This window comes from Hylobates moloch, unplaced genomic scaffold (genome assembly GCF_009828535.3).
Source record: "Hylobates moloch isolate HMO894 unplaced genomic scaffold, HMol_V3 SCAFFOLD_4, whole genome shotgun sequence".
In the NCBI taxonomy this organism is placed as follows: domain Eukaryota; kingdom Metazoa; phylum Chordata; class Mammalia; order Primates; family Hylobatidae; genus Hylobates; species Hylobates moloch.
This window is the reverse complement of record NW_026652279.1, coordinates 94742202-94763929: the sequence shown is the minus strand read 5'-3', so window position 1 is coordinate 94763929 and position 21728 is coordinate 94742202. Positions and strand designations below refer to the sequence as shown.

The 21728-nt window shown below is 43.8% G+C and overlaps 2 protein-coding genes across 2 annotated transcripts in view; both read right to left on the bottom strand.

Annotated features, from left to right (window-relative positions):
• Positions 1-9520: 9520 nt before the first annotated feature.
• On the bottom strand, positions 9521-16990 carry SHISA2 (shisa family member 2). Its single transcript, XM_032150615.1, has 2 exons — positions 15619-16990; positions 9521-11994 (listed from the first exon to the last, which is right to left on the bottom strand). The coding sequence occupies exons 1-2, from the start codon at positions 15950-15952 to the stop codon at positions 11441-11443; spliced, it is 888 nt and encodes a 295-aa protein (XP_032006506.1). The 5' UTR covers positions 15953-16990; the 3' UTR covers positions 9521-11440.
• Positions 16991-18368: 1378 nt separating this feature from the next.
• The window catches only part of RNF6 (ring finger protein 6), a 120884-nt gene continuing 117524 nt past the window's right edge, over positions 18369-21728 (bottom strand). Inside the window, exon 6 of the mRNA XM_058437744.1 lies at positions 18369-18401. Within this exon, the coding sequence (XP_058293727.1) occupies positions 18384-18401 (18 nt within the window). The 3' untranslated portion in view covers positions 18369-18383. The remainder of the gene's footprint in view (positions 18402-21728) is intronic.

Sequence of the window (21728 nt, the reverse complement as noted above, 5' to 3'; positions counted from 1 at the left end):
AACAGCAACTAAAATCTAGAAAGAAGCAGCAAGTATCATCTGCACGAAAGTCACCAAACAAAAGGTCCTGGAACAAAGGAAAAGGGACTAATGTTCCTATTCTATCTCAGGCATTGTGAACTCACTGGCTACTTTAAAATTTTCATAATCAAAGAAAAGCCTATAGCTAGTCCATATAACACCTAGTTATATAGTCCATATAATGCTTAGTTTAAATAAATATGGTATTGTCTTAGCCTAAGGCTATCTCTTAACTTCCTTTTGAAATACTTAAAATCCTTATGTACACATTTTTTTACCTCTACAAATATTAATTTAAAATGTGCAGATGCTTTCAAGTTACAATGCGGCTACATCCTGATAAACCCACAGCAAGTTGAAAATGTTGGAAATTGAAAATGCATTTAATACACCTAACCTATGGAACACCTTACACGTGCTGAGAGCATTTACATTAGCCTGAAATTTGGAAAAACCATTTAGCACAAAACCTATTTTATAATAAAGTGTCGAACATCTCATGTAATTTATTGATTACCATATGAAAATGAAAAACAGAATGGTGGTATGGGTTCTTGAAGTGCAGTTTCCACTAAGTATGTATTGCTTTGACACCATTGCAAAGTTGAAAAATAAGTCAAGCCATCGTAAGTCAGGGACTCTCTTACTGTGTGCAGGCATTGTGCTAGCAAGGACTGTTTTATTGTGTGCAGGCATTGTACTAGGTGCTGGGATCCCTCTATAGATGAAGAAATCTTGGTTTCTACCTTCAGGAACTCACCATCTAAGGGGACATGTACACATTTAGATGCAATGCCAAGCAGAATGAAATCAGAATACAGCAAGTGCTACAGAAATGAGGAATAAAGAGGAAATAACTATACCAAGTGTATGTGAGAGGAGCAGACAGCAGGACTATCTTCTACCCATTGCTACTGCTTTTTGTTCCTGTCGCCTGATTTCTAAGGATTGTGGGATAACATGAAAACAGAGGAACTATAAAGGGACCCAGGCCAGGTGTGGTGGCTCACACCTGTAATCCCATCACTTTGGGAGGCCGAGGTGGGTGGATCGCTTGAGATCAGGAGTTCGAGACCAGCCTGGCCAACATGGCAAAACTCTGTCTCTACTAAAAATACAAAATTAGCCGATGTGGTGGTGCATGCTTGTAATCCCAGCTACTTGGGAGGCTGAGGCAGGAGAATCACTTGGATCCAGGAGGCGGAGGTTGCAGTGAGCCAAGATCATGCCATTGAACTCCAGCCTAGGCAACCAAAGCGACGCTCCATCTAAAAAAAAAGAAAAAAAGGATCGAATTAGAATGTGGCGAGGTGAGGTTTTAAAGATGGTTTAAAACTTAACCAAGGAAACCCCACCACTTACCTAAAACCAGAGCTCTTGCCTACAAAAGCAATACCATGTTAGCAGAAAGCTGTGCTGGTAGGCACTGTTGTATTGTCTTACTTAATCCCTACAACTTCCCTGTGAAAAGATGTGACTGTGAGTTCCATTTCAACCAGCCAAAGCTCAGAGAGGTCTCCTGATTGTCACACACTTGTCAGAGGTGAAATAGGGACCTAAATCTAACTCTCATGTCCTCCAGCACCTGTGCTTCAGCTCAACAGAGTGACTTCTAGGCTAGGCACAGCAGCTCACACCTGTAATCCCAGCACTTTGGGAGGCTGAGGCCAAGGGATTACTTGAGCCCAGGAGTTTGAGACCAGCCTGAGCAGTATAGGGAAGCTCTGTCTCTACAAAAAAAAAAAAAAAAATTTAATTAGCTAGGTGTGGTGGCAGTCCACTGAGTAGCCTGCAGTCCCAGCTACTCAGCACGTTTAGGTGGGAAGATTACTTGAACTGAGGAGTTCAATGCTGCAGTGATCCATGCTCATTCCACTGAATTCAAGCCCAACAACAAAGTTGAGATCCTGTCTCAAAAAACAAAAAAGAATGTCCATCTACAAACAGGCCTTGAAAAAGATGCCTGCAAAATCCTCAGCAATACAACTGCCCAGGGAATGCTATTAAACTCTGTTTTAATGGAGTATCCAATTTTTATTTTTGCATTAAAATGAGATGTATGATTATTTTAAGTATCACTGACTTTATAAATGCTTATAATAAGTAGATTAATACAATTGCAACACACACATCAGAAAGATGAAGACTGTCATAAGAACTATTCATGTTGCAAGGCATAGTCTCTCCTTGAGGTGTGCCAGTTACTGACTTACAACCTGATCCTTCACTACATACAAGGCTCTGCCATGCAAGAGCCTGGACTCTGCAAAGCTGGTGTGCTAGGCTCTGCCAATAGGGGGCAGTAGAGGTAGACTGCAAGCCTGAAGGAGACACAGGAACTGGCTTTCCCTCTGTCCTGCCAGTATCTTCTGTAGTCTCAGCCTTCACCCTGGCAGCAGCTGGTACCAGTCTCCAGGGTTTTCTCTGCACTCTCAGAACCAGCCTCAGTGTGTCCCCGTGGGGCACCGGGACCAGCTGCCAGAGGCCCCTCCCTGAGCATGGCAGGGCCTCTCCTTCAAGCTTTTAGATTCCAATACCCTCAACCTCTTCCTTCCTTTGTGCCCTCAGCCCTATTAATAATATTATAATAATATTAATTATTAAAATAATAATATTAATATTAAAATAATAATTAATAATATTATTAAAATAATAATTAATATTAAAATAATAATATTGTTGAAATAATAATAATTAATATTATTAAATTTTATTAAAAAAATAATAAAAAAAAAAAATTAATTTTTATTAAAAAAAAATTATTAAAAAAAAAATTATTAATAGTTAATATTATTATTATTTGAGATGGAATTTCACTCTTTTTGCCCAGGCTGGAGTGCAGTGGCATGATCTTGACTCACTGCAACCTCTGCCTCCCAGGTTCAAGCAATTATCCTGTCTCAGCCTCCCAGGTTGCTGGGATTACAGGTGCACACCACCACACCCAGCTAATTTTTGTATTTTCAGTAGAGACAGGGTTTCACCATGTTGGCCAGGCTGGTCTTGAACTCCTGACCCCAGGTGATCCATCCACCTTGGTCTCCCAAAGTGCTGAGATTACAGGTGTGAGCCACTGCGCCCAGGCTGATGTTTAAATGTTTTTAACTGTTCCTGCCAGCATTCTTCCTAATAGCACAAAACTGAAAAGAACCTAAATGTTAATCACTAGTAGAGTGGATGTAAAAATTATGGTACAGACACAGAATGGAATACCAGACAGCAATGGAAAGGGACAACAACAAGCCGGACACCAAAGAGTACTTACGGTGTGATTCCATTTATATGATGTTCAAAGCCAGGCGGAGCTCATCCATAGAGATGGAGATCAGAGGAGCATTTGTCTTTGAAGGGGACTATTAACGGGATTTTTTCTGTCTCCTGATCTGGGTGATGGCTTACTGAGCTATACATTTAAGATTTGTGTACTTTACTGTGTGTAGGTTATAAAGAATTCAGTAGAAAATTAAAATAGGTCAATGTGGGCAGATCACCTCAGGTCAGGAGTTCAAGACCAGCCTGGCCAACATGGCGAAATCCCGTCTCTACTAAAAATACAAAAATTAGCCGGGTGTGGAGGTGGGCGCCTGTAATCCCAGCTACTCCAGAGGCCGAGGTTGCAGTGAACCGAGATTGTGCCATTGCACTCTAGCCTGGGTGCCAGAGCAAGACTCAGTCTCAAAAAAAATAAGAAGAAGAAAAATGAATAAAATAGGCCAGGCTCAGTGGTTCATGCCTATAATCCCAGCACTCTGAGAGGCCAAGGCCAGCTGATCGCTTGAGCCCAGGAGTTCAAGACAGCCTGGGCAACATAGAAAGACTCTGTCTCTACCAAAAATAAAAAAATTAGCCTGGTGTGGTGGTGACCCTGTAGCTACTTGGGAGACTGAGGCAGGAGGATTGCTTGATCCTAGGAGGTCGAGGCTGCAGTAAGCCATGATCGCGCCACTACACTCCAGCCTGGGGGACAGTGAGACCCTATCTCAAAATAAATCAATAAGTAATAAATAATTGTAAAATAAAATGATTTGGTCTATATTCCTGACTGAACCTTGATCGGTTCAGAGAGATGCCAAGAGGCAGGCTAGAAAGGCTCACGGGGAGGAGCCAAGCCCAGCAGAGATAGAAGAATGAGATGTCCTGTGACTACAAAGCAACAGTGCAGAGAAGTAAGACAAGACCACTTAGGGCATTCCAAAGCGTAGTATTGACTCAAGGGACAGAGAAAGTCAACTCTGTACAAGTCGCTTAGTCAATCTAAAAATACAATAAATTTAGGCCTTCCTCGGTAAAACACTATGGATTTGTTACTGGAACCAAAATAAGAAAAATATCTTAAACCGGTTCTAAGGATCTATATCTATTTGACATATTTTGTCAATATAAATGTATATATTTTTCTATATTGGAAAGATTTAAAATGTCTGGAAAGAAGTTAAATTATATGCTTATTACAAAAATCTATTGGATACCACTAGCACGGCGCAATATTATATGCTTCTGTCCCCACACCAATCCCCTTTTACAGAGAACGCTCCAAGGTTCAAAGACATAAAGTGCACACCAAATGCCACGGCACAAGTGGTAGAACTAGGTTCTAACTCAGGTCCATCCCATTCCAGAGGAGGTTTGATAGAATCAACTACAGCCGAGACAAGCAGAGCTGAGCACTGTAAACTCCTCTTTTAAAAATCAGCCAAGAATTGAGAACAGAGTCTTGGATAAGATAGCCTCATATAATAAGTTCTTTCTGTTTCAAATTTTCCTCTGATCCTTCTGTACACATGTGTATACACACATGTGGCAATTTTATATACACGTTACGGATGGCAATCAATCTTCTCCAGCTGTGAAGTCTGCTGAGTAAATAATGTATTGTGTAACCTATGATTTTTCTAAATGGAAAGACCTACATTTCAAGATGGTTAAAATTAAGATGCAAGTTGTCATGCTTAAAATTCGTCTTAAGGCTGCCATTATCAACTTTTTTTTACTGTTATTATTTATAATTTAGAAGTTTTAAAAAGCATTAATTTTAAACTTATTGTTCTTGATTTGCATCTAGGCCCTTCAATTCTCAGTATAAATGGTGACGATATTATGAAGATTTAACTGGGAATGGCAAAATGACCCTCACAGCCAAATCTCCATTCAAAGCTGTAATTTTATCTCCAAGTTATTCTGTCATGGTGACGCAGGGTTATAGCTGATATCCAAAACTACATAACATCTTTGAGAAGAGTAACTGAGTGTTTTCCTAGGGTTTTATTTTTCCATTTTTCACTGATAAATGATTCTATACAGAAAAAAAAAAAGAGAGAGCAAAGGAGAGAAAATGCAAATTAGTGCCCTAAAAAACATATCTATCTAGTACACTGCAGTGATTTTCAAGGAGAAGAGTTAGTAATTTCCTTTTTCTTTTTTCTTTTTTTTTTTTTTTGAGATGGAGTCTCGCTCTGTTGCCCAGGCTGGAGTGCAGTGGCACAATCTTGGCTCACTGCAACCTCCACCACCCGGGTCCAAGTGATTCTCTTGCCTCAGCCTCCCGAGTAGCTGGGATTACAGGCGCCCACCACCATGCCCAGCTAATTTTTGTATTTTTAGTAGAGTTGGGGTTTCACCATGTTGGCCAGGCTGGTCTTGAACTCGTGACCTCAGGTGATCCACCCACCTGGGTCTCCCAAAGTGCTGGGATTACAGGCATGAGCCACCATGCCTGGCCAGAGTGCGTAATTTCTAATTCTTTGTTATCTCTCACTTAATCTCTGATAGGCACTTGAATCACAATAACATTAGTGTTTTCAATTAAGAAAACATTTCGGAAGGCAAAGAAATATTTGATATAGGTATTTTTGAATGAATGGGCTGAATGAAAATAGCTGATCTCCAGCTCTGAGACAGACAGAGAGAGAGAGAGAGAGAGAGAAAACACATCCTCAAAGCTCTACAATCTAAGCAAGTAGAATAAAAGGAGGATTAAGGTTGAGTGATGAGGAAGGGTGTTGTCTTTTGTATGCATGCTTCATCCCTCATTGCAATATTTCAGCTGCCCCCTTTTAAACATAAAAGGTGCACGAAACTTGAGCACAAAAGGTGTGGCTTCCTTAGTGGCCAGGCCCAGACCCAGACCCAGGTCTTCCCCGTCCCTTCTCTGGCAGGCCGCAGAGTCGACATACTTTCTGGTGAGTTTAAAGCCTCTGTACTCCCCATCCCATGCCTTGAGATTGCTCTGTTTGAGAGCAGTGCTGCTGTAAGATCATGCAGCTTCCTCAGAGGGTTTGGTTGTTCCCTTAAGAGGCAAGAGAAATAAGCAAAATGGGAAGTGACCACATTTTTTAAAATCCTAGAAAGTTCATTGAGCCATTACTGCTGATGCATTATTTACTTAGCAGTAACTCAGTCCAGTAGGGCTGGCAAGTGCCTGGGATGCTTATTTTCTATCCTGATGACTGACAGGGTCAGTCTGGTCTCTCTGTCTGCCCAGCATCACTTCTCTCCCCAGATTCCCATGAGCTCCCCCCAACTTCTATGAGTGGAAGTCAGCCCCAGACATGGGTGAAGTGCACACTGTGTATTTTCATGAGACCACTCTGATTGACCGGAGGAAGACCAGACTAAGTGAATGAGAAGTCTCCATTCTGAAATCCACTAAAAAGAAACAAACTTACTCCCTTTAAGCATTTAGGAAGCTCAAGCAACTAAAAGCAAGCTTGCTGTTTATTAATTTCAACTGCTGACCCACTTGAAAAAATCATTGAGAATATATATGGTAGGGAACTTGCACTTTTAGCAAAAGACCACTGTGAGTTTGCAGGAAACAGAGACAAAGCCCCTGAGAGAAAAAAGGACTAGTCTTGACTGCTACTACAAGGTAAGGGCCAAACAGAAGAGAATGTGTTATTCTAAACTCTTTACGATCTCAACTTTTAGCACCATTCAAACTTTCTCTCTGGGATTCAGTCCATTTCTGAACATTTGCCCTGACTTTCATCACCAACTTTGTTCTAACCTTCATGGTTTCTTCAGGCAAGGCTTCTGAAAGGAACTTAAATCTTATTTGTCATTTTGGGAGGCCAAGGCAGGAGGATCCCTAGAGCCCAGGAGTTCAAGACTGTGGTGAGCTATGATGGCACCACTGCACTCCAGCCTGGGTGACACAGTGAGACCCTGTCTCGAAAAAAAAAAAAAAATCAGCATTTGTAACAAAACAAGAAGAAAATATGGGTTACAGAGCTTGTGAAATAAAACTGGGCAATCTTAAAAGAATGAGCTCAAGGTAAATTTAATAGATGAAATATTTCATTAGTCAAGCTTACGAGAACGCAATCAGAAATGGAAAGCTACATGAAAGTGTGTGTTGCAGAGGAAATATGCGAAACCAAAGCACACTTGTCTTAATGGTATTTTTGCCACCTTGGATGTTGATCTTATTGCTAAATCTTAACTTCTCCAGTGGCAGCAGAAATGACAGATGAGTAGTTTTCACGCTCTTCATAGAAACAACGAGCTGGTTAATTTCTTCTTTCTTGCAGTCAGAGTCTGAGTCTCTGTCCTATAAGCAGGGATATAGAATCCCCTGGAACTATCATAAACCTACACTAGAGGTTTAGATACAGCAGAAAATGTACAGCAGCAAACTATTTTTCTATCTATAAATGACAGAATTTAGAATATTTCTACAGGGTGCAAATTACCCTTTATAGGTTCTGATTCATATTTCATGACAAGGAAGGTGTCCTTAAACCAGGTAGTGGAAAATTTTTGCTTTGTCAGCTAAATTTTTCCAGCTCTTACCAAAACTGAAAAGATCTGAGAGGTTGCTTCTAATAATGTTATACTTTTGGAAAACTAAGTAGCAGTCACTAAATGAAAAATTCATTCATTAAGGTGTATTTTTTTTTGCTTTAATCATGGTATTTAATTACCACATAGAAGAACTATACAATCTCATGCTAAGAAAAGCATTTTCCATCCCTCTGTTTAAAAAAGAGTGCCAAAAATGTCACAGAGGTGACTCCTGCATAGGGGAAGGGAGGATTCGATGAGGGACTGACAAACTATAGCCTGCCAGGGAAATCCTGCTCACTGCCTGCTTCTGTACAGCACTGGAGCTTACAATTACATTTTGAAATGTTTTGGGGAAAACATTGAAGATTATTTTATGACATGTCAAAATCATGTGAAATTTGAATTTCAGTGCATATAAAGAAGGTTTTGGCCAGGCGTGGTGGCTCATGCCTATAATCCCAGCACTTTGGGAGGCCGAGGCGGGCGATTCACGAGGTCAGGAGATCGAGACCATCCTAGCTAACACAGTGAAACCCCATCTCTACTAAAAATGCAAAAAATTAGCCAGGCGTGGTGGCAGGTGCCTGTGGTCCCAGCTACTCAGGAGGCTGAGTGAGATTGAGACCATCCTAGCTAACACAGTGAAACCCCATCTCTACTAAAAATGCAAAAAATTAGCCGGGCGTGGTGGCAGGTGCCTGTGGTCCCAGCTACTGAGGAGGCTGAGTGAAGCAGGAGAATGGTGTGAACCCAGGAGGCGGAGCTTGCAGTGAGCCGAGATCGCACCACTGCACTCCAGCCTGGGCGACAGAGCGAGACTCTGTCCCAAAAAAAAAAAAAAAAAAAGGTGTTATGAGCATACAGACTTGCTCATTTGTTTATGTATATCTATGGCTGCTTTTGTGCTGCTACTGCAGAGCTGAATGGCTGCTAGATACCATATGGCTGGCAAAACCTAAAATATTTACTCTCAGGACCTTTGTTTCTTATTTTTTTGGAGACAGGTTTTCACTCTGTCACCCAGGCTGGAATGTAGTAGTGAAATCATAGCTCACTGCTGCCTCAAACTCCTGAGCTTCCAAGTGACCCTCATGCCTCAACCTCCCAAATCACTGATACTACCAAGTACGCCACCACGCCCAGCTAATTTTTATTTATTTTTTCTTTTTTTTGTAGAGATGGGGTCTCACTATGTTGCCCAGGCTTGTCTGGAACTCCTGGTCTCCAGTGATCCTCCCGCCTTGGCCTCCCAAAGTGCTGCCATTACAGGGGTGAGCCACTGAGCCCAGCCAGTCTCTGGATTTTTACTGGAAAAAAAAAAAAAAAAAGCTTGCCAATCTTTAGGCTGGGTGACATCTGAGATCCCTTTAAATTCCAAAGCTCTAGGAATTCCACTTCCAGAGGTAAGCAGGAATCCACCATCAAAGACAATACAGGGAACACCCATTAGCCTCATAATATAATGATTCCAAAAGAACTGTTTCTTTTGTGTGGTCAACATTTCCCATGAAACCTGTAAAATAATACTCACTGACTCATAGAACATTCATGTAAGTTTCCCAGATATTGATTACTTTGAAAAGTAGGCCCTTGTTTCTAGAAAGCAATATTCATAATTTTTAGAAATTTTATTCTATTAACAGGGTTGACTAGACCATCTGAAAAATTACCAAGTACAATGAAAATGAAAACAGAAACACAACTCCCCTAGGAATTCACATCATAAAATATTTATTAATAAGTAAAATGATTTTCCCCAGCTTTTGGTTATTAAAAAATGAGTATCTTTGATGATACCAATTGCCAACAATGGTTTTACATTATTCAGTCATGAAACAGACAGAATAGAAAGATGATCGATATCTATAGATATAAATGTGTAGAAGACCATACCATACAACGATTTGTTTAATTACAAAATACTGGTTGTGCTAGCAGTTGGAAATTTACTTGGACATCCTTAAAGTTATCTTTTTTTTTATAAGTAAACAACACACAAATAAATTCACTTGAATTTGATAATTTGGAACATTGGCAATGAATACAGTGCCTGTTGAGGCCTGAGAGAGGAAATCAAGAACTGTGTGGGAGAAGAAAGGCAATACTTCTTTGAAAAGCTTTTCTCTTGACTTAACAGTCCCTATTGCCTGAAAAATAAGCCATTTTGATAACAAGAGTATAAAAAGCCTTATGATCTGCAGAGTAAATCAAATCTGGTTTAAATTTCATCCCAAGTCTTAGGTTATGGCTGAGGAGCTATACTAAGTATCTTTGTAACACATTTCTTTGAATTTTTATAACTAAGACAAGAAAATGTTTTATCAGATCTAGGCAGAAATACTGATCTTCATTTATAAGTATAGTAATTACCTGCACTCAGGACTATACAGACATGGGGATCTGAAAACCAAACAGAAGGAAATGCCAAACCACAACTGCAAGGCAAAATTAAAAGTAACTCAGAGAAGCAGCAGGTGATAGTTAATGATTTCAGTATAAAAAAGAATGCATTACCTCTCAGATGTCACCTTAAAGCCAGAAAATTAAGATACAATCAAGAAGGGGATGAATGGTTTTATGACTACACCACCTACTGCTTCAAGATTAAAATCATCCCAGAGTTCTGAAATGTCTTCATTAGTTAAGTAACTATACAATTTATTTCAGTCTCTTTTTAATGTAGAAAATCACTTTGTAATAAGATCTCTACACAAGGTAAAAAAGCACGAAATAGGCCCCCAAAAGCACAAAAATAGACAAAATATATATATATCTTTTTACAATGAAATTAAGGTGTGCCTGTGGAATACTGAGACTGATGACTGATCTCAGAGTTCAGACAGGTTTCCTTTTAGAATAGTCCTGTTATTTGTGTCTTCCCCTTAACCTTGGATGCATTAAAAAAAAAAAAAAAAAGGCTCAGGCCGGGCGCGGTGGCTTACGCCTGTAATCCCAGCAGTTTGGGAGGCTGAGACAGGCAGATTGCTTGAGGTCAGCAGTGTGAGACCAGCCTAGCCAACATGGTGAAACCCCATCTCTACAAAAAATACAAAAAATTAGCCGTGGGGGCAGGCACCTTTAATCCCAGCCACTTGAGAAGCTGAGGCAGGAGTGTTGCTTGAATCCAGGAGGCTGAAGTTGCAGTGAGCCAAGATCACACCACTGTACTCCAGCCTGGGCAACAGAGCAAGACCCTGTCGGATTTAAAAAAAAAAAAGAAAAAAAAAAAGGCCCAGGTAAAAGGGAGATAACAGGCATTTTGATCTTGTGCAGTCAACAACAAAAAAGAAATAATAATAACAACATAATAAAAACCCTTAATTTATCAGTTTATAAAATTCTTTCGCCAACCAGATCTCAAGGGCACTTGGGACTCAAGCATCTGTTACACACCCATCAGCAACATCACAGTCATCTCCAGCTGAGGCCGGTTTTCCATCATAAATCAATGATACCCTGGATGAAACATATCCAGAAATGCTAATTCGGAGATGTTTTCATACAGTCTGGGGGCAAATGAAGCCATCCAAAGGAATCGTGCCATAAATACCACCGACATGTGCGGACTTCCACCTCGAGAATCCACCCCTGCCTTCCTCTCCCTTCAGTAAAGGAACCCGCCAGTGACTCTTGGTTATACAGTTACCGCTGGGTACATCTTCTGTTCACTGTTGGTGTGAGGGAAGGGGGACTGAATCTGCCTGTAGCCAGGCTGCAGGCCGTCCATGAAAGGTGGCACAGCTGTCATGGGCACAGAGTCATGCTGCACCGTGTACCCCACGTATGGGGGATGCAGATACTGCCCTTGATGTGGCACAATCTGGGTGGCCTGCTGACAGTTCAGCACAGAGAAATTCGTTGGCATGTTGACATACACGTTGTTCATGGTCCCTTCCGGCAAGCAACAGTTGGTCTGTGACCTTGTTGGGGGCGCCCGGGCCCCTGAGTTGGCGCTGGAGCTGGAACTGGCAGCTGTGCTGGACTGGCGTGAGGACGACCCCCGGGAGGTGCTGGCACTGGGGATCATGGGGATGGTCTCCATCAAGCGGTTACCCCCTGGGGCTCGGCTCTGCTGGGGATCCTGCTTAGGCCGCAGACATCTGCAGCAACAGGCTGCCACCAGGGACCCCAAGATGATAAAGGCGACAAACACGGAGCCAACGATGAGGAACGGCACATAGATGGGCACTGAAGCAAAGGACAGAAACACAACATTATGATTTACTCTAGGAACACAGTACCAATCGCCGACTGGCAATGGCAATGAATGAATGAGCAACACTGATACCCACAGCTGAAAGACCTACACTGGGCTAATTTGTTCACATATTAGGAGTCCGTAAGATGCACCATTCTTTATCAAGTGCTTAGAAAGGTCCTAAGACCCTACAGGCATGGCAGGTCAGCCCCTAGAAGCAAACTGTTAATATTTAGTTCAACTCATCAACTGCAAGACTGATTGAGCCAGATATCCAATTTAGCAAAAATATGGGTTTAATAGGTTAAGACGGTTATGGTTCTAAACTTCCTACCATAATTGAACTGTCCAAACTCAAGTCTGCCCTACCATATTGTTGTAGGATCTTCATAGTAATAATGACTTTAACTTATTTAAAAGTCTTTTTCCCCCCAGAAAGTTATTTAAGTTCCTTGCAAATTTCTTTTTACCATTCTTTAGCAAGTTCTTTTTTCATAAGCAGTTAAGTCAAAAATTTAGGCCAGACTCTAAGTCACTACCATTTCCAAAAGGCATCTGTAAGGCACAAGAGGGTCAAGGAGGGGTTTTAAAAAGATCCTCTTCACTCTTCCCTAGCAAAAGCCAGGGTCCTTGGGTGGCATTGGGTCCAGGTGACGGGGTCTGTGTGGAGGTGGAGGGAGGTTATCCCAGGCATCGGGCCATCCTGAAACAATGTCCAAGAGCAAACATCAGGAGCAACGAGACATGTGTTCCAGGAAGAAGAGCCACCCACGGCAAGCCCAGAAGGCAAGAGTGCACAGCGAAAGCCCTCAGAGCATAAAGCAATGGCCATCACACTTCACCCGGGTAGCTGATTTTAAAATAGAAAACCATAAAAAGTAAAAATAAAAACCTTTTGATAAAACCACTAGCAAACTCCATTTTAAAATTTGTTTCTGGCAGGACACGGTGGCTCACGCCTGTAATCCCAGCACTTTGGGAGGCTGAGGTGGGTGGATCACCTGAGGTCAGGAGTTCAAGACCAGCCTGGCCAACATGGTGAAACCCCGTCTCTACTAAAACCACAAAATTTAGCTGGGTGTGGTGACGCGCACCTGTAATCCCAGCTACTCTGGAGGCTGAGGCAGGAGAATCGCTTGAACCCAGGAGGCAGAAGTTGCAGTAAGCCGAAATTGTGCCACTGAACTCCAGCCTGGGCAACAGACTGAGATTCCATCATAAATAAATAAATAAATAAATAAATAAATAAATAAATACCATCTTAAATAAATAAATAAATAAATAAAATTAGTTTCTTAAAAAAATCTTTTAGGAGCCATAGAGATGGCACTACAAGGCTTTAGAAATGAGATGCAGATTGATAGGGACAGAATCAGATGGGAGGTGCCTGCAGAATGCTTCTGAGCCACTTTTGTGGAATTCTACCCTATGTTACCAAGGCCCTGCATTTTCTGATGTGTTCTTGCCCCATCCCCTGACTATATTTTTGGGAAATACACAAGCACAGGGGCGGATTGTGTCTTACTGGTCTTGGCAAAGCATAATGCCAGCCCAGAGTCGGATGGGGAAGCATTTTAGGAAGGAGCCCACGCCTTTGAGGTCAGCTCTATGAATACCCTTTCATCATCCATTAGGGCAGCCAGGCTTTCTAATTATGCTCCTTTTCACTGTTCTGGGATTCCTGGAGTCAGTGTTTTTAAAGTATAATACCACGTGGAACTATGGACAAATAATGCCGTGTAAGTAAGACAATACTTTGTAGGTATTTAACCAAAGGCTGACTGTGGAAGATTTCCTGGAGTTTCAATGCTGAACAGAGCAATTTCTATATATAGCGCCCCTTTAGCAGGTAGAAACACTTGCTACAGTGTCTGCAGCACAGCTGGTGCCCGGCAGTAGAACTGTTCTAATTACACTATCACTTCAGGCTAACTATGGATCACTGGAGAAGTGGATTCAGGGCTTTTTCCTTGGCGTGTTGCAAATATCTCATTCTCTAAATTAAGACACCAGCCCTAAATATGTTACCAAAAAATAAGTTAATAGTAGTAAAGCAGGAAAAAAAATGTACCCCAATCATAGCAGAAACTAGCTGAAACCAGCCTCAGTCCACATAATGAGTTTTGGGGAGAAATAACTGTTCTCTTTCCAGGATTTTTAATTGGAAATGTAAATAACTACACAGGGGTAAGGAATGTAACGCTACTATAAGCCCCCCGGCAGGCTTAATTAGGCATGTTGCCCTTCACTGCAGAAGAGAAGTGAAAGAAATACAATTTTTAGGGAAAAAACGTTTAAAAGTAGCATGAAGAAGGCATCCACGCATAACACAGGGCGTCCTCAGGAGTCTCGTCCTGAGAAGTCCCGACTAATCCAAAGCCATCCCAACTTTTTGGAGACCATTAATGAGCCCAATTTAGCAGACATCTCACTGTAGCAGTTCGGGGTCTGGCTCGCTTCGCTGGGCTTTCTTCCATGGCCACACTGTCTGCGAGACTGAGCTTGAGTTTTAAGACTGCGCTGGTTCTGGAATTACGCTCTCTTCAGATTCAAGACAGCAGAACAATAGGAGTAGCATGCTAATAAAATGCTTGACTGCGAAAGGGAACGGCACTGAAAAGAGCTGTCTCTCACAAGGTCCTGGGAGGCAGCTCTGTAAACACAAACCACACTGTCCCAAAGCTCAGGCAGCCCGAACTCAGGCTCCGGGTGCTAGCGAAAAGTCTCCCAGGTAAACACAACGGGCCCACAAAAAGGAGGAGCCGCCCCCTCAGGGGCACGTTTGCCATTTTACCCCTACACCTCCCCTCCCCCGAACCAAATAACACACACACACACACACACACACACACACACACACACACACACACACGGAGTGACTGGTGTAGACACCCCAAGGGAGGCATTCCGGAAGGTTTCTGAAGAGTGAAGTGCAACCTACCAAATTCTTTCACGGGTTTACTTTCCAACTCTGGCTTCGGCAATTTGAAAGAAAAAAGAAAATCAAAGCCACAAAGAGCAAGGCTGGGCACTGCTCCGATGTTACACCTACTAAGTCTGACGTGGTAAGGAAAACAGTCCAGAAGCCCCACAGGCGGGCCGCTGCAGGGGAGAGGGGCCGCCGCGTGGAGAAGATGGGAATCCGCGGCGTCTGGCACAGGGCAGCAGCCCCGGGAAAGCCCTGAGGAGCTGCCTTCCTTTCGGGGAACCTTCAGGGAAGCACCCCTGCCAGGCCCTCACGGACGGGGGCGCACCGTCGCCGTCTCCTCGGGTACCCCTAAGACATGAAGCCCTATGGAGACAGGAGACGCCAGAGGGGCCCGGAGGACCCTGGTCAGAAGGAATATGGGGGCTGTCTGTGGCCTACACTGCCTTAGGAGCGCGATTTTGTTCGGAAAATTAACTCTAAGCCACCCTTTGGCTGACAGATGGAGAAAGAGAGGCCCGTGGGTGTGAATTAGGGACCCACATCAACCAAATAATAAGCCAGAAGGCAGACTCCGCCTTCTGGTCCTAGGCCCTTTCCTGAATCTCCCCTCTCCAAGCTCCCAGGTCCCTGACGTCCAGGCAACGCCAACCGTCTTCCCTTTCGCGTTGGGCGCAGGCCGCCCTACCTGCCGAGCCGTCGGGGCCGTCTTTGTCCGCCCGGCCAGGCTCGCCGGCGCCCTGCTGGCGGTCGTTGTCGCAGCCGCCCTGGTCCAGGCGCGCCTCGGCGCTGGAGCAGCAGTAGCGCAACGCGCAGCTGCCGCAGCAGATGGTGGCGTCGCCGCCGTCGAAGCGCTCGGGACACTGGAAGCCGATGCGCCAGACGCCCTGCGCGTCCAGCCAGCCGTGGCAGTACTCGCCGCTGGCCCTCGCCCCCGCCGCCAGCAGCGCGGCCAGCAGCAGCTGCAGGAGCGAAGCGGCGTTCCGGGAGGAGGAGACGGACGAGCGGCGACCGCCCCACATGGCACCACCCTGGGCGCGGGCGGCGCGTCTCCAGAGAGCGCAGGGCGGTCTCCGAGAAGTCGTGGCCCCGGCGATCCCCGGGCCTCGTCACTGACTGTCCCGCGGCGCTTTCCGCGCGGGCCACTCCCCTCTGCCGCGACGCCCAGGAGGCGACGAAGTCGGGCCCTAGGTCCAGGAGCTCCTAAGCCATCCCCGTCCTCAGCCGGTGGCCCCGTCCCCTTAGGGACTGCCTTATGAGTTGCACTCGCTGATGGAAATCTCGGGATGCAGTCAGAAGGCCCCCGGAGCTGTTGTCCCGAAGCCTCTGGAGGCTTCACCGGCAACCAGACCCTCCCTGAGCATACCCGAAGGGACGCTCACTCGAGCCAGATGACCGCTGGGCGCGCCGCCGCGGACCTGGAGCCAGGGCTTTGCCGCAGGGTTTAAGCCTCAGGGTCCCGCGCGCGAATCGGGGCCCGTCTCCCCTCCTTTATTCCCTCCTCAGGCGGGTAGAAGGGGCGAAGGCGGGCAGTGCACGCAAGGCTCTGGGCAGCAAGTGAGGCAGCCGGCCGCGCTCAGCCTCCTCTGCCCCGAACTTGGTCCGCATGGCTCCGGCCGGGCCGCCCGGGCAGCCCACGGGGGTGCAGCAGCCCCGACGCTCCACTCCGCGGGGCCGACGGCCAATCCTCCCAGCACGTCGCAGAGGGAGCGCTCCTGACCCCGGGAACGTCCAGGACGCAGGCGAGGGTCCTGCGCGCCCCCAGCCGCAGTCCCGGGAGCCTGCCCGGCTGGCGGCGGCCGCGGCTGCTGCTGGGCGCGGATCCAGGCGGGCGGCTCGCCCCGGTTCCCCTTCTCCGCCTCCCCGGCTGCAGCGCGGTCCCACAGGAGCCCGGCAGCCTCCGGCCGGCTCTGCCTCTCCCAGTCGCTGCTTCGCCCTCGGGAGGTGCGCACCGATGGAAGCCTCCCACGAAAGTTTCGTTCCTCCGGGCTACGGCAGAAGCCGAGCGCTGCAGCCTCCCGCAACCTCGCCTCGCCCGGCGCCAGGCCAGCTCTGACTCCGCTCGCTGCCGCGCTGAGCCGCGCTCTTATAGAGGCCAGCGGCTCCCCGGAGCGCATGCGCGCTGCGCGGCTCCCCCCCATCCCCACCCCAGGGACGCCCGCGGGCGCCGAGCGGCCCCTCACTTTCCTACCCTGGGCAAGGAGAAAGGTGTGGCCAAGGGCGGGGTCTGCCTGCTGGAATAGGCGCGGGAGGAAACCCAACCTAAGCAATCCAGGCCTCGCTAACACAAATAACAATAATAATGGAAGAAACTCAACTTGCTTTGTGAAGATCTTTGGCATTCAACATTCGGTTCGATTCTGCAAACTTCTCAAGGGATTATGATTACTTTCCACTCTGCAGATCATAAAGTCGCCACTCAGATGAACTCTCTCGGCTTGCAGCAGCTGATGTCCTGGCCACGGATGGTCCCAGGCCCTGTGCAGGAAGAGCACCGATGTTTGTGGCAGGGTTGACACGCTTAGGGCTGTGTCTGGTGGACTGGAGGCCTCCACCACAAGGTGGAACGGAGAGAGTTCAGCAAAGATGTCACACATTCGACCACGGTCAAGATGATCTGTGTCCCTTTTTCTTTCTATATTTGGTGTGGTGATTTATCGGATTCCAGCAGGAAAGTGCCTCCGTCCAACATGTGGCTTTAGTGGTTTAGACAGCTGCAGTCAGGAAGAAAACAAGGTTCAGACAGACCAGAAATTCAGCTTTGATGAAGGAGAAATTAATAGCTTCTCTCTTGCAGAAGCTGGAACAACAGGTGCTGATGTTATTAAAGCAGCAGTGCTTATTTTTAAGGGAACGAATGCCCCTTCTCACACCGTCTGGGAGTCAGCAGACCTGAATTCTAGACCCAGCCCTACTAGTAGAGAATCACTGCGTTTTTCTGGTCTCAGTTTCTTCATCTATAAAGTGGAGCACAGGATGTGACGATCACTAAGGTCCCTTCCAAGTCCATGACTTCAGAACACAGGCAGTTTTATTTACAGCAAAGACACTCAGGTTCAAGCAGCCATTGGATGCTTGTGTATGCCTGGTTAATGTGAAGATTCAGACATTGTTGATTATTCTTCCACTTGTCCCAACAATGTCAAATCCAAGAAAAAAAACCCTACCCTATGTCCCCGCTCTCCAACACACACCTTATTCTTTTCATTAAACCTCTTTCCAAGCATTGCACTTTGTTTTCTTGCAGTTTTTTGGTTGTGTATCGTTTTTAGCTACGCAAAATTATATATTTTACATGCACTATTCACCAAATTTCTTAAGCTAGTAAGCTAAAAAAATTTCAATGTCAAGAAATCATTCATTCAAGAAATACACGCCATGCACTTGCAGTGTACTGTGTTCTGTGCTGGGTACTGGGACTCATCAAGAAGCCAGACAGCATGGCCATTTCCTTCAAATAGGGCCTAAAGTCTCCAGGGTAAAACATAGAAATCAGACAAAAAGACAAAGAACTGAATAAGCAAAGAGAATGCAAGTATGATCAAAGCTCTTATCCACAACGAACAGAGTCAATTTAAGCACATAATCTAGGTTAGGGTGGGGAAGGAGGTCAGAAAAATCATCAAAGGAATAACACTTAAAAAGAGACCAGAAGAAGCCAAGGGAAGACTGAGTTTTTCAGAATGAGTCGTTTTCTTAGAAGATACCATTAGCCAACATTTATTGAGAGCTTACTGTGTGCCAGGCACCATGCTAAGAATTTCATGTGCATGGTTTCATTTAATCCTCACATCAGCCCTATAAATAAGACTATTACTATCCTCATTTTACTGGTGAGGATACTTGCTCAATCCCTAAAGAAGAGAGTGTCGGTTTGCCTGGACTGTACCCAATTCTTCCTGACTCCAAAGCCCACCCACCACACTGCTGGTCACCACAGCCTCCACTACAGAAAGCCCAGGATTGATTAACTGGGAGTCCTGTACAGATCATGAGATGCTCCTATGGCAGCACGAGTTGATTTGGGTGGTGTTCAGAGGGTGAATACTTTCAATTTTGCCATTTGGAAAAACAATTAATGCAAGAGAATTGTATTTATTGTACTATTTAGAATTGTATTATTTCAGACAATACCTATGCCACAACCTCCTTCCACGATCCACTTATCCTACTCACCAAAACATCCACGATTTGTCAGAGTTTATTTATGAAGAAAAAAATTGTTTAACATTTCATATTGGAATTGATTTGGTGACTGGATAGTGCCACCTTTAAAACACAATGTTTTTCCCAAATAGTCTACAATTTAATCTATAATTGGTGAACTTAGAAGTATGGCGCTCTGAGCAAATTCGTCTTCTTTTTTTTAAAATTACTGTGTTTCTTTTCTTCCTTAAACGTTAAGGAGAGGCCCTTTCATAGTTACTTTACGTAGTGGTTGACTGTCTTCAATGCTGAAAGGTCCTTTATGTCACTTTGTCTCTCTTGTATTATCATTTCTTTGTGTATCTGGAATGTTGAACTGAAATTTTATAAAATAACTTGCCAAGTATTTAGTGAGGTTCTGCATGGGAGGTGCCACTGGGAAATATTAAAATAGTCTTGTTCCTTCCGTAGGAAATAAAAAGAAATTCCCTCATTGGTCTTAACAGACAACCAAAACTATTTCACTCATTTCTTCTGAGAAGCTATAACTAGTAATTACAACATATAGGTAGTAATAATCATAATTTATGATAATCAAAACGAAATGTTAGGCAGTCTGCCAAAATATATTGAAAAACATATGAAAGAGTGCCGCCCCCTTTTTAAAAAAGTTAAATTCTATAGTCACTAACTGAAAAAGTATATTTTCAAGTTATTTTGCCTTTCAGTATGTGCCGGTGCATATATATATAAATATATATATATGAATAAAATTCAATTGATTTAAAAGCAAACTTCTGACATATCTTCACTAGCACAAATAGCAAGCCATATAACTAAAGAAATGATTTCTTACAGCTTTACTAACTGGAGTTGATACAAATCAGATGGAGGTAATCATATTTCATTTGGCTGGCAGTTCTAAAAGCTGCAAGATCTACAGTGTTTTTCTGCAAGTTTCAGCAAGAGCAGAAGGTTCTTACCATCTGCACACCCGTCAGCAGTCTCTTTAGGGAGAATGGCTTTCACTAGGTTCATTCATTTTTTTTCTCCTCTCTCTCATAAATAGAAATAGTACTGAAAATTGGCATTTGGTTTACCAAAAGTTCTTTTAAGTCAGAGTGTTTTTGTTAAAACCCAAACAAATATGTTAATTTACATTTATTTTAATTGTCTTCTGATTACCTAACCTTATGTTCAAAGATGTTCATGAATTTATGAAAAAATTGTTTCTGCTTTAAGATTTTTAATTTTTCACCCTCCTTATTTTTCTTGTAATTGACATAGTGACTTCCAGAAAAGTAATTTCCATATTTTCAATTATATTTCTTCTCATTTGTCATTATAAACTATTGACATAGTTCTCTCTCATCCCCCTCCTTACTCCATTGTTTTACTGAACCCCCTTTAATTTTGATTTTGATGTTTACTATGGATATATTTTCATTCTGAAGATATGGAGTTTCACGGAGGGCTTATTTCACGAATGCCTTCATATCTAAAAGAATGGCATAAACAAAAGCAAAATGTGCGAAGATTTGCAGATCATATATATGAAAAGAATCTAGTATCCAGAATATAAGAGAACTCTTACAACCCAGAACAAAAAGACAACCCAACCAAAAAACTGGCTTGAATAAACATTTCTCCAAATAAGATCTACAAAAGGCCAATAAGCACATGAAAACACCTTCGACATCATTAGACATTAGAGAAATGCAAATCAAAACCACAAGATACCACTTGACTTTCACTAGGATGACAATAATAGTAATGATGTTGATAATGAGAATGTTGGTAAGGTTGTGGGGAAATCAGATCCCTTGAATGCTGTCGTTGATGGGAATGTAGAATGGTTAAGCCACTGTGCAAAACAGCTTGGCAGTTCCTCAAAAAGTCAGGCATAGAATAACCATATGACCCTGCAGGTCCACTCCTAGGTAACCCCAAAGAGATGAAAACATATGTAGATACAAAAACTTCTATATAAATGTTCATAGCAGCGCTACTTACAATAGCCAAAGGGTGGAAACAACTAAAATATCTGCTAACTAATGAACGGATATACAACATGTGTTATAGTCATACAATTGGAATATTATTTGGACATAAAAAGAAATGAAGTATGAATACATGCTACAACACAGATGAACTTTGAAAACACTGGGCAAGTGAAAGAAACCAGACACAAAAGGCACATATTGTTTGAGCTCTTTTATATAAAATATCCAGAATAGGCAAATCCATAGAGACAGAAAGTAGCTCAGAGCTGGGCCTGGTGGCTCACACCTGTCATCCTAACACTTTGTAGGAGTTGAGGCAGGTGGATCGCTTCAGCCCAGGAATTTAAGACTGGCCTGGGTAACATAGTGAGACCCTGTCTCTACAAATTTTTTCTTTCAAAGTAGATCAGAGCCTGTCAGGGGCTGGGAGGAAGGAAGAAGGGGAAGTGACTGCTTAATGGATACAGGGTTTCCTTTTGGGGTGAAAATGTTCTGGAACCAGACAGTGGTGATGGTTGCACACATTACAAATATAATAAATGTCACCAATGGTATTTTCATGTTGTGGGTATTTTACCATAATAAAAAAGAATCTAGAACAAACAAATAAAAGTCTGCAGCTGTGAAAGTAGTTATCTGCCCATGATGT